The sequence below is a fragment of the Myxocyprinus asiaticus genome, chromosome 36 (assembly GCF_019703515.2).
Source record: "Myxocyprinus asiaticus isolate MX2 ecotype Aquarium Trade chromosome 36, UBuf_Myxa_2, whole genome shotgun sequence".
Lineage (NCBI taxonomy): Eukaryota > Metazoa > Chordata > Actinopteri > Cypriniformes > Catostomidae > Myxocyprinus > Myxocyprinus asiaticus.
This window is the reverse complement of record NC_059379.1, coordinates 1,716,999-1,730,000: the sequence shown is the minus strand read 5'-3', so window position 1 is coordinate 1,730,000 and position 13,002 is coordinate 1,716,999. Positions and strand designations below refer to the sequence as shown.

General features: G+C 38.5%; 1 protein-coding gene across 4 annotated transcripts in view; it reads right to left on the bottom strand.

Annotated features, from left to right (window-relative positions):
* pald1a (phosphatase domain containing paladin 1a) overlaps nt 1-13,002 on the bottom strand; it is a 129,623-nt gene that overhangs the window by 90,589 nt on the left and 26,032 nt on the right. For all 4 annotated transcript variants that reach the window (XM_051673591.1, XM_051673593.1, XM_051673592.1 and 1 more), the window contains exon 2: nt 79-264. In XM_051673591.1, coding sequence (XP_051529551.1) covers nt 79-251 — 173 coding nt within the window. In that variant the 5' untranslated portion in view covers nt 252-264. The remainder of the gene's footprint in view (nt 1-78; nt 265-13,002) is intronic.

Genomic DNA, 13,002 nt, shown 5'->3' with positions numbered 1-13,002 from the left:
AAACACAAACCCAATATCACTTCAGCGTTTCAGGCGTCTGCAGGAACTCTCACAGGATGTGTTAATTTAGTAACGTACGTGATGACCACCGGTGCCACTTTATTAGTGATGATGGATTTGGCTTTGTTATTGTGAATGTTGACAGTCTTGAAAGACCCGCTGCTTTGCGATCGCCTGCTGTCCATCATCCCGTTGCCGTGGAAACCCTCATGCAGCGTGGGCTGGGGAGCAGCGCTGGCAGTCGTACCCATACTCCACTAGCGGCTGTCAATCAAACACAAATACCATACACAATTTAAAGCATGAAACAGGGTAGCTGTGGAATTAAATTTAAGACATTTTAAGACTCTTTAATGCCAGTTTTAAAAAGATTTTGATGTAACAATTATGCTAAATCTTTTTAAGTCATTAAATAGTGAGGTCAACACGTTAAGTTGAACTGTATGAATCAGGGCTGTGCAGAGTAAACATCCTGATTTTTCTCTTTTCTACCTTTTGATGAAATCTGCTATTCTCAGACGACTTAAAGGGGTGATTTTTATAAGTTAAGCTTGTTAAATACTTTTAATATTTTCACATATTTGCAAGCTTTATTATACATTTTCATTAAGCCAATGGCCTGTGTTCCACTTTCATTACATCCTGTTAGGCGTGGGAAATTTCTCAATTTATTGTATTCTATGCATAACATTATCATTAGCTTGATTTGTTATGTATTGAAAGTTGCAAGTTGTTTATAAAACATTGCTTTTGTTACTTTACGTAAAGCAGGATAAGACCATTTATAACTGGTATATGATCATGTGACAAAGCTTTATGACTGGTTACACTATACTGCATTTGCATGACAGCACTTAGATGATACCTTAAATTAGACATTTGCCAATATTTAATAATAAATGTATACTTTGATAAATAGCATGCACAATATTGTTATCGTGAGCACTTCAAAATACCATGAACATTTCTAGATAATCTATTAACTAAATTGTTTCAATTTTTCTGAATGCACTTTAGCCTTTCCATCAATAAATCAACATTCCCAACACTCTTACAGTAATAGGAAGATAATTAAATGACAACTAAACACAAAGATGTTTTGAGGAGCACACTGATTGTCAGAGACGTCTCATAGCAACCAAACCGATACGATGCTACAATGCTATCGTTACGATCATCAAAAGAGAGTGTAATTAACCGTGTTTTGTACACCTGTCTCTGCAAAATGTTTGCTAAACACATTTTATTAGCATTTAATGCAAGAACTTTGACTCGTTAATGGATATTATTTAATAAAAGTGAATGTTTGTCACTGACTGTAAACCTCCCTGCCGCGGGTGACGTAACACACTCCTGCATCTCGACGAAATGGGAGTTTAAGATTTCCACACGAGCTTCCAAGTTAGAAGTCTGACATAAAGTGTCATTCCGTTGCACTTTCCCCAGTTGAAAGGTGGAAATTCCGACTCTCCGAGTTGAACGGAATACTTAATGAATCATCACAGCAACAACAATATGGAGCATCACGGCACACACACACACACACACACACACACACAAGGCACGTGTAGCAGTGGACTCAACGTGCTGAAGCAATGCATATACAGCAGGTGAGTGTTTCAAATAGCTAGACAGAGCGCAGCTAAATGGAACGTCTTCAAAACTGAACTTCAACTTAACATGCATATTAAAAATGCAATAGTTATGGCATCTCCTGTTAAGCCAACCGCGATTTGAAAATAGACGGTTCAGACAGTCAATTAAAAAAACTGGTGCTACGGTAACCTGAAGGAAGAACAGACAGACGTTGAGTTGGGTTAGCGAACCTTCACATAATGACCAAATATGATGCATTATATTTTGATTATGCAATCTTTTGTATATTTTGTAACAGATTATTTTATAACAGCCTATAATAATGACTAGACGATGCACTGGAACAACAAGACGCAATGCAGCAGCCAAAGACGTCATGCTATTATATATACAGTCATGTACAGATTGCCCCTCGTAATTACTCAAGTAATTAGTCAGAGTACTTGAACGTAACGTACAACACATCGAACATTGAGGCGGATGGGCTGCAGCAGCAGAAGACCCCTCCGGGTACCACTACTGTCAGCTAAGAACAGGAAACTGAGGCTGTAGTGGGCACAGGCTCACCAAAACTGGACAATTAAAGATTGGAAAAACATTGCCTGGTCTGACAACACAAATGGTAGGCCCACCCCAGACTCAGTTTTCTGTTTTTGGCTGACAGAAGTGGAACCCATCATGGTCTTCTGCTGTTGTAGCCCATCCGCCACAAGGTTCGACATGTTGTGCATTCTGAGATACTATTCTTCTCACTACAACTGTACAGAGTGGTTATCTGAGTTACCGTAGCCTTTCTGCCAGCTCTAACCAGTCTGGCCATTCTCTGTTGACCTCTCTCAACAAGGCGTTTCAGTCCACAGAACTGCCGCTCACTGGATGTTTTTTGTTTTTCGCACCATTCTCTATACACTCTAGAGGCTGTTAAGCATGAAAATCCCAGGAGATCAGCAGTTACAGAAATACTCAAACCAGCCCATCTGGCACCAACAATCATACCACGGTCCAAATCACTGAGATCACATTTTTTCCCCATTCTGATGGTTGATGTGAACATTAAGTGACGCTCCTGACCTGTATCTGCATGATGATATGTACTGCATTGCTGCCACAAGATTGGCTGATTAGATAATCGCATGGATGATTGTTGGTGCCAGACGGGCTGGTTTGAGTATTTCTGGGATTTTCTCACACAACAGTCTCTAGAATTTACAAAAAACATCCAGTGAGCGGCAGTTCTGTGGACGGAAACGCCTTGTTGATGAGAGAGGTCAACAGAGAATGGCCAGACTGGTTCGAACTGACAAAGTCTACGGTAACTCAGATAACCACTCTGTACAATTGTGCTGAGATGAATATAATCTCTAAATGTTATTCTGAGATGCAGGTTGGCACTGTCTTGGCAGCACGAGGGGGACCCACACAATATTAGACAGGTGGTTTTAATGTTGTGGCTGATCGGTGTATATAACATTAGAACTTCTGAGGATAAAACTGGATGTTGATTGTATTATAACGCATTGTATAAAAGTATTATAATTGATTATAACTGTAGTTATAATTCTTTATGAGAAGTTATAACATATTAAATGGTGTGTTATGAGCCAATATATCCATATAATGCAATAAATTCATATGTGTTATAATGCATTTATAATGCCTTTACCATGCATTATATTTATGGGCTGCATAGAAAGTGTTAGGCCTACCAAAATGAATAACAGGTAAGCCAAATCTACGAATGCATTGAAAAGTCGCACATATTTTGCAATGTGCATTAGCCTATGACAGCAGTGACATTCAAAACATCAGCTCGGACAGAAAAATAGGCCTATAAAACATTTTTTTTTTTATGTGTGAGCAAAATAGACATGACAGAAATATTCAAGAATCGAAAATCATAATTGAAAAATCTGAATCAATATACAGTCTTAAAAGGGAGGGTCACACATTAAGTAAATTTATACAGTAAGGTATAATCTTTCTCTGTGTAGGGACCAATTTTTTACAAGTTTGCCGGATGTGAATCTCTCTTTTAAGATCTCCAAATTGTTAACAAGATGTTCAGAGATGTTTATGTTTAAGACACACAGATCAGACAGATTTATAGCACTCTTCCATGCATGAAATGGCTTTAAATAAGTAATTAAAAACAGCTTAAGACACTAACACAGACAGATAGAGGCATACTTCAGATCGGTGATTCACAACTGATGGATTGTGACCCAGAAATGGGTTGCAAGTCTGTTCGGATGGGGTCACAACAGCAGGGGAAAACAATGCTACATTTTTTTTTTCATGCCTACCGGATGTGTTATTAGGTGCGTTATGTAAGTTGGGCAAAGTTAAGGTGACACTTCTTCAGAGCTCTCATGCCATCTGCAAAACTACTTCTGCCCCACAAAAGCATCCACGACCCGAAAGCTCACAAACATCCTCTCAGATAAACAAACCATCATACGACCTCTGAAGATGCTCTTGGCTTCTTGACATTTAGAAAAGCGTTTACTTGTGTCAGGTGTCATGTTCAAGTGCACGCTGGCGATTTGATCTCAGTATATTTGTAGTTTTTGGGTCACCGTGAGTTTAAAATCAAACCTGTAACTGCTGCCTCAACTCTTGGCACTAAAGGATTTAAAATCAACATGGATTCATTAATAATTAGGGCTGGATATTGATACAGATTTCTCAATTCGATTCCATTCTGATTCACAAGCTCTTGATTCAATTCAGATTAATTTGGGAATATTTCACTTATGTTAATTTTGCTTACCTATGACAGAAATTCTCTCTCAGCTAATGCTGTTAATTACTCAGGGGACCTTCAGACTGTACATTACGAAAATATTGATTTTACAAATAGACCCCATTTCCACCTGGTATTAAGATGCGTCTTGAGTGATCCGATCACATGTGGTCAGGTGAGACACATCACCGTTAACACCTGGTCGCTTAAATGTGTCTCCTGTGACCACTTGTGGTCAGATTTGGAGGGGAGGGACTCTGTTTCATGATGACACACATCAGTCAGTATGTCACTGTGATACTGCATGATAATAAAATGCAACAAAGCCTGAAAAGACAAAGATAGCACGAACAATCTGCATGCTGTTTCTAGGTAATGCATCTGCAATTTAATCTAACCACAAAATCAACATTTCGAGCAGAATTATCCGTTATTTTAGTGGATTACCTGAACTGCAGATGTTTGTGATTCTCATAAGTGTCTCTGCATGTTGATATCAGGCACATTGAAGAAGATCTGTGAAGTTCTCATGCTTGTGTTTGTATCCGCTTTTTTATTTTCCGATTGGACGGTTATATCCTTTTAAACCGCTTGTGACTGGCAAAATTTAAGCTCTTGTTTTAGCGCAGTGGTCGATTGACAGGTGAGGGGTGGTGCTTCGTTGCTGCCAAGACGCATCAGGACAGATTAGCGTTTACACATCAAATGTGATGCGTTTTTGACCACATTCGTATGTGTTTTTTGTGATCTGATCACAAAACGTTTTAGACCCCGTTTAGACCTGTATTTAGTGCCAACCACGTGACCAGATCACCAGAAGTGCATCTTAATACCAGGTTGGTCACACTGATCCATCAATAAATAAGATGTCTTAAAACTGCATTTATTATAATGTAGGGCTGGGTATTGATACCGATATCAAGGTTCAATTTGAATCCGATTCACAAGCTCTCGATTCAATTAGATTCCATATGAAAGAAATTCTCTCTCATCAAATGCTGTTAATTATTACAGGAGACCATCTAACTTGGTACTTGACGAAAATATTAATTTTACCAATTTTAGGGGCCTGGGTATCTCAGCGAGTATTGACGCTGACTACCACCCCTGGAGTCGCAAGTTTGAATCCCAGGGTGTGCTGAGTGACTCCAGTCAGGCTTCCTAAGCAACCAAATTGGCCCGGTTGCTAGGGAGGGTAGAGTCACATGGGGTAACCTCCACGTGGTCGCTATAATGTGGTTCGCTCTCGGTGGGGCATGTGATGAGTTGCGCGTGGATGCCGCGGAGAATAGCGTGAAGCCTCCACACTCGCTAGGTCTCCGCGGTAACGTGCTCAACAAGCCACGTGATAAGATGAGCGGATTGACGGTCTCAGATGCGGAGGCAACTGAGATTCGTCCTCCGCCACCTGGATTGAGGTGCTACGCCACCACGAGGATTTAGAGCGCTTTCGGAATTGGGCATTCCAAATTGGGGAGCAAAAAAAATAATTCAAATGAAGATTCAGATGAACTGAAAAATCTATATTTTTTACCCAGGAAGAAATACTGTAGTTTGAAACAGGAGAGTTAAATCAATTGATCAAAATTATCACTGCCTTCTAAAATGGTTCATGTGTAGCTCATAACTTTGAGCACCCTTTGAATTGAGTATTTTGGAACAACACCACCACAATCAAGAGATTCCAACGTCTCATTATCCTCTCCATACGGAGTCAAATTTGGAAGCAAAACTCTGTTTGTCAAAGTCACTGAACTCCTTCAGGAAATCCAATTACTGCGGCCCATTCACAACGCAAATCAAATCTCCCAGTGTCCAATGCACTCAGATGAGGAAAACTGCAGAGGACACGCACAGATGGCCGTTCCGTTTCCAGCCGCACAATCTATTGAAATTCTGCTGGTGAAGTTGAAGTGGGGATGGCGCGCTCGGCACAAAAGGGTCTCGCTACAGACAGGAAGTGCTGCGCAGCTGCAGGAAGCATCTGCGGCTGAATGGGCTAATCAGAGGAAGGATGCAGAATGCTCCTCATTCTTAAGAGATGTTACAGGAGATATTTATCACTCAGTAACACAGACACACATGCATCAGACGTCAGAAGATTTACAGCGGACTCTTACATGCATGAAAAAGCTTCAAAAACGAGCTTTAGACACTGAGACGGACAGACAGAGGCCTGTTTCTCTCAGTCACATACTTTAAATCAGTGGTCGAAAGTCTATTCTTATAGGGTTGATGACAGCAGGGGAAAAAAACAATGGAGAATGCAAATAAAAAATTGCAGCTAAACATATACTGCAATAAAATAAACGGGCACGTAAACGTTTAAAGGGCTAGGGGAAATGCTTCCCAAATAATCCGTCAGTGTCACTCGGTAGAAGCTCATCAATTTAAGTTAACATGGACAGGTTGTATGACATTTCCTCATCCTTAAAAACCATGACCAGAACAAGATAAAGACTACATTACATACAGGTTGCGGCAAAGATAAACATGGTTTTGCAAGCACAATGTGCTTTGTGCAATGAATTATTAAATGCAGAGAACATTCACTGATATTCACAAGACTTTTAGAAGCCAAAAATGTCACTTTCATGTGCATTTCATGATAATAGTAACACATTTCAATGTTGGATTTAATTGAAGGACATTTCTGTTTAGTTTTGAACAATGAACATTGTTTTCTTCATTTTACAAACTGAGGGACAAGTTGAAATTATGCTCTGTGTCAATAGACGTGCAAGTATCAAATATTTATATTGTGATAATTGCCGAAACTTGTGGTATAATCACGGTATTGTAATACTTTACACAACAGGTTAAAGATAAATGTCATTGTTGTTTATAATACTTTATACTTTTTCCACAGACAGGAAAAGAATATTTAGTGTCAAATTTCAGCATTTTCAAAAATCTGCGATTAATCGCGATTAACTACAAAAAAATATGAGATGAATCGTGATTAAAAATTTTAACCTACTGACAGCATTATATATATATATATATATATATATATATATATATATATATATATATATATATATATACACACACACACACACACACACATTTGTGCTCAAAAGCATACCCTTGGAGAATTGGTAATATACAGTATGTACCATTTTTAAAGAAAACATGAGTGAGCAGGCAAAACACATTTCTTTTATTTCTTATGGGATTCATATTCAGCTGTAGGTTATAACAGAATGGCACAATCATAAAACAAAACATGACAACAAAGAAAAAAAAAAATGAAATGACCCCTGTTCAAAAGTCTGCATACCCTTAGTTCTTAATACTGTGTATTGCCCCCTTTAGCATCAATGACAGCGTGCAGTCTTTTGTAATAGTTGTCTATGAGGCCCCAAATTCTTGCAGGTGGTATAGCTGCCCATTCGTCTTGGCAAAATGCCTCCAGGTCATGCAAAGTCTTTGGTCGTCATGCATGAACCGCACGTTTGAGATCTCCCCAGAGTGGCTCGATGATATTAAGGTCAGGAGACTGTGATGGCCACTCCAGAACCTTCACCTTTTTCTGCTGTAACCACTGGAGGGTCAACTTGGCCTTGTGCTTAGGGTCATTGTCGTGCTGGAAAGTCCAAGAGCGTCCCATGTGCAGCTTTCATGCAGAAGAATGCAAATTGTCTGCCTGTATTTTCTGATAACATGCTGCATTCATCTTGCCGTCAATTTTCACAAGATTCCCCGTGCCTTTAGAGCTCACACACTCCCCAAACATCAGTGAGCCACCACCATGCTTCACAGTGGGGATGGTATTCTTTTCACTATAGGCCTTGTTGACCCCTCTCCAAACATAGCACTTATGGTTGTGAACATAAAGCTTTATTTTGGTCTCGTCACTCCAAATTACAGTGTGCCAGAAGCTGTGAGGCGTGTCAAGGTGTTGTTGGGCATATTGTAACCGGGCTTTTTTGTGGCATTGGCGCAGTAAAGGCTTCTTTCTGGCAACTCGACCATGCAGCTCATTTTTGTTCAAGTATCGTCGTATTGTGCTCCTTGAAACAACCACACCGTCTTTTTCCAGAGCAGCCTGTATTTCTCCTGAGGTTACCTGTGGGGTTTTCTTTGTATCCTGAACAATTCTTCTGGCAGTTGTGGCTGAAATCTTTCTTGGTCTACCTGACCTTGGCTTGGTATCAAGAAATCCCCGAATTTTCCACTTCTTAATAAGTGATTGAACAGTACTGACTGGCATTTTCAAGGCTTTGGATATCTTTTTATATCCTTTTCCATCTTTATAAAGTTCCATTACCTTGTTACGCAGGTCTTTTGACAGTTCTTTTCTGCTCCCCATGGCTCAGTATCTAGCCTGCTCAGTGCATCCACGTGAGCGCTAACAAACTCATTGACTATTTATACACAGACACTAATTGCAATTTAAAAAGCCACAGGTGTGGGAAATTAACCTTTAATTGCCATTTAAACCTGTGTGTGTCACCCTGTGTGTTTGTAACAAGGCCAAACATTCATGGGTATGTAAACTTTTGAGCACAACTGTGTGTGTGTGTGTGTGTGTGTGTGTGTGTGTGTGTATATATATATATATATATATATATATATATATATATATATATATATATATATATATACACACACACACACATACGAGTAATAGATTACTCAAATTAAAATGCAAGTTAAAAATGGACATGTATGATATGTGAGTGAAATTTATATTTTGTTGTAGTCATAAACGTTTCCAAGAACGGTTTTGAAAAGCTAAATTCAACAAACTATGCTTTTCTTTTGTGAAAAAAAAATCATGAATATGCATTAATAAAAATGGGGAAAAAAATATTTTTAAATAAAAGAAAAACATTTGCACTCACCTGCTGCTTAAACCAATACTCCTACATAAAGACTATCACATTTTAATAATTTCACATGTTATTATTAAAAAAAACAAGTGGTGAAATTTGGCTTTTTATAAAATGCATCCGCTCGTCTTCAGAGTTTCTCGTACCGCTTCACATTTTCTTTCCACCATAAAATGAGATCCTTGTCCGTTGTTTTGTATGAATCTAAAAAGAACCGGATAACAATCGAGTAGAATTCAACGAAAATTGAAATTTCACAAGCACTGCCACACTCAGTTTTACTTGAAAGTAGGGATGCACCGACCCGATACCTGGATCGGTATCGGCTCCGATACTAACGTTTTTAAACAGATCAGGTATCGGTCTGATGAGCCCGATCCAAATCCGGTACTGTGTGTTAGTCATGTTCGTTACTGTCAAGCTCAAAAAATGACATAAAAGAACCATAAAAACACAATTAAAGTAGTTCATATGACTCATGCATTTTATTCAAAACCACTTGAAGACGTGCGATAGCTCTGTGAATAACAAAAGGCTGTGTTTTATAAGTAAATATATCAAATGCATGCACAGCTCCAGCGCATTATTGAATGACGCTGCTCTGTGTACACACACACCTGCGGCTATTTTTAGCCTTCACGTGGTGTGCAATATTTGAGCGCTACTCACGATCAACATCTCAGATGTAGATGCTCAATAGTTTGGTTCACTTATAATATGCATTTAGAACGGCACCAGAGGAGCATTTTACCAGGATTTGAATAAGAAGCGAATTAAACTACTGTGAACGTGCCCACAAACAGACACATACAGGACTTCCTGAAGAGTTCAGGAAGTCAAAATAAAAGCGTGAGGGTTTTAAAAGTTAAAGGTGTCACGGAGAGACTCACGGAGGCAGAGATATGAACTCAGTAGCAGGGTTTATTGAACAGATGATTGAAACAGTGATGTAAACATTGTAAGTTAATCCAGTTGAGCAGAGTGGCAAACAGCAGGTGAGTAATATCCAGACAGGGTATAGACATGATGAACAGATAACTCACAACAGTCTTATGATACTTGCAGGCAATAATGAACACACAGGTGTGTTTGACATAGTAGAAAGGTCTGGAGTCTCAGAGATACTATCGATGAGAAACAGACAAAGAGTGTGTGTGAAAGCGGGGTATATATGCAGTCCTTGATTAGCCACTAATGGTATGCAGGTGCGTGTTATCAGAACTCAGGGAAGAGTGAGCACTGACGGCAGTGAGGAAGAAAGAGAGAGAGAGACTGGTGGATACGTGACAAAAGGTGCACGATTGAGATATATTACTATATATTACTATTATTATTATTATTATAATTTGTTTACAAATAATAATAATATTTAAGTTGAACAGGTTCCAAAAAATATCTGTGTGAATGAAAAGTGAGCTGATATCTTACAACTAAATTGAACAAAAAAGACACCTGAATCCTTTAAAGTCCAGATACAAGTTGAAACTAAATTTCTACTTATACTGGAATTACTGTTAATTTTGCTGCTACATTATCCAGTATACTAGTTAACAATAAAGTGTTTCTTAATAAGCTATACATTTATATTGAAATAATGTGTAGTTAGAGGTTTGTGTTTCTTTACATATTACAGAGTACCCCCAATTAGTTCCACACAATAATGTAAAGATATTCTAAACTGATTATGCAAAAAAGCAACACTGGTATCGGATCGGGATTGGTATCAGCCGATACTGAGATTTCCGATATCGGGATCGGAAGAGAAAAAGTGGTATCGGTGCATCCTTACTTGAAAGCAAACACACCACAATTACATTTGAACAAAATGACATGAACTTTAGTTTTATCTTTTGTATTCTTGTTTAGAGACAATAAATAGCTTTTTGTATGACTATGCAACAATTACAGCTCATTTTACTATGAAAGGTGTGAATTTTTCGATTAGTAAAGGGGGGCTTGACTGAAAAAGTTTGGGAACCATTGGTTTAAAAACATTACGATTATATCTGATACTAGGTCAATTATTAAATAAGCGTATTTCTCCGCAAAAATGCACAGACACCTGTCCTTCAGTTGCACATGCACAAGGAGAAATGAGATGGTGTGAACAGGGTCCAACTTGACCAAAGGGGACACAGATTTCCCTAAAGGCCAAAGTAAACTTCGGTCAAACAGGACGCGTGACACAAATTTCGTCATCAGCAGAGTGCGCGAGAACTGAACGATGCAGCCCGATTTTTCTAACCGTGCAGAATGCATGCACCTGGAATTAGTTGCACTAATTAGTGTGTCCAAAAGGTGACAACACTCACATTTGAGCCGTTGCCGTCACGAACAAGCGCTAGAAGACATAATCACCAGTAAATAACGGTCGTGTCAGTGGATCTGCACATCAAGAGCGCGTGTGAGGATAACTGCATTTGTGTAACTCGAGTTTGAAGGACTATAAAGACATCTTTATGGGTCTAAACTCCTGAAGAGAAGTAGTCCAGTGTCTCATAGCAGTCGTAGCGCGCATGCTCCAAACGCCTGTGAATGCATGCACCATCAAATGAAGTATACTTTGGCAGGCTCGCGTTCAACTGTACGCAGACACTGAGCATTCATGTCAAAATCGAAGTATACTTTGTGCTTGATGGTGACATCACTCGAAACAACTATTTGCAACATAACAAAATAATGTTACAAAAGAGCTAAAACCTCTATGAATTCAAAATAACTATTTAAATACCCCCATATGTTCCCTTTGACCAAGGAAACAATTAAAGGGTTAGTTCATCCAAAAATGAAAATTCTCTCATTATTTACTCACCCTCATGATATCCCGAGTGTGTATGACTCTCTTTCTTCAGCAGAACACATTTGAAGAAAAAATAGAAAAATATCTCAGCTCAGTAGGTCCTTAAAATGCAAGTGAATGGAGAACAGGAAGAGCAGCGCTGTTTACAAGTAAGTAGGAGGAACGCTGTACAGAAGCTTCATTGGTTTTGGTTAAGACCTGTATTTGTATCTGTTTGTTTACTCACAATGGTGCATTTGTGTGCTTGGATGTCTCAACTGAGAGAAGAACGTGAGATTATTTTCATAACATGCCAACGCAAATACGTCACACGAGAGACCAAGTGAACTCACTCATACTGCTGCTGACCGGAAGCGATGCTTTATAATTAAAAAGTACTTAAATATTGATCTTTTTCACACCAAAAGCAATTGTATTGCTTTAGAAGACATTAATTTAACCGCTGGAGTTGTATGGATAACGTTTATACTGAATGTCTGTGATATTTGGAGCTTCAAAGGTCTGGTCACCATCCACTTGCATTTTAAGGACCTACTGAGCTGAGATATTCTTCTAAAAATCTTCATTTGTGTTCTGCTGAAGAAAGAAAGTCCTACACATCTGGGATGGCATGAGGGTGAGTAAATGATGAGAGAATTTTCATTTTTGGGTGAACTATCCCTTTAAATAATTAATTGTGGGTATTCCCAAAAGTAGGGAAGTGCCCGAAGCCGAATACCTTATTCGGAAAGGCACGAATAATGACTTCAAAATGAATAACGGATTCATCTGAATAATATTTAAAAAAAATATTCGTTTGACTGATTATCCAAGAAGCACAAGGATAAAGTGACATTTTAAATAAACATATCCAAAATTACAAAGAATTTATGAATCTGTGCAGCCAATATTTTTAAAGTGTAAACATTATGAATGAAAATGCGCACTTATATTTAAGATATATTCTCTTAAAGCAAGTCTAAATATCTTAAATGTTGCTTTTCAAGTAAATGTATCTTGTTTTAAGGATTTTTTAGACAATTTTA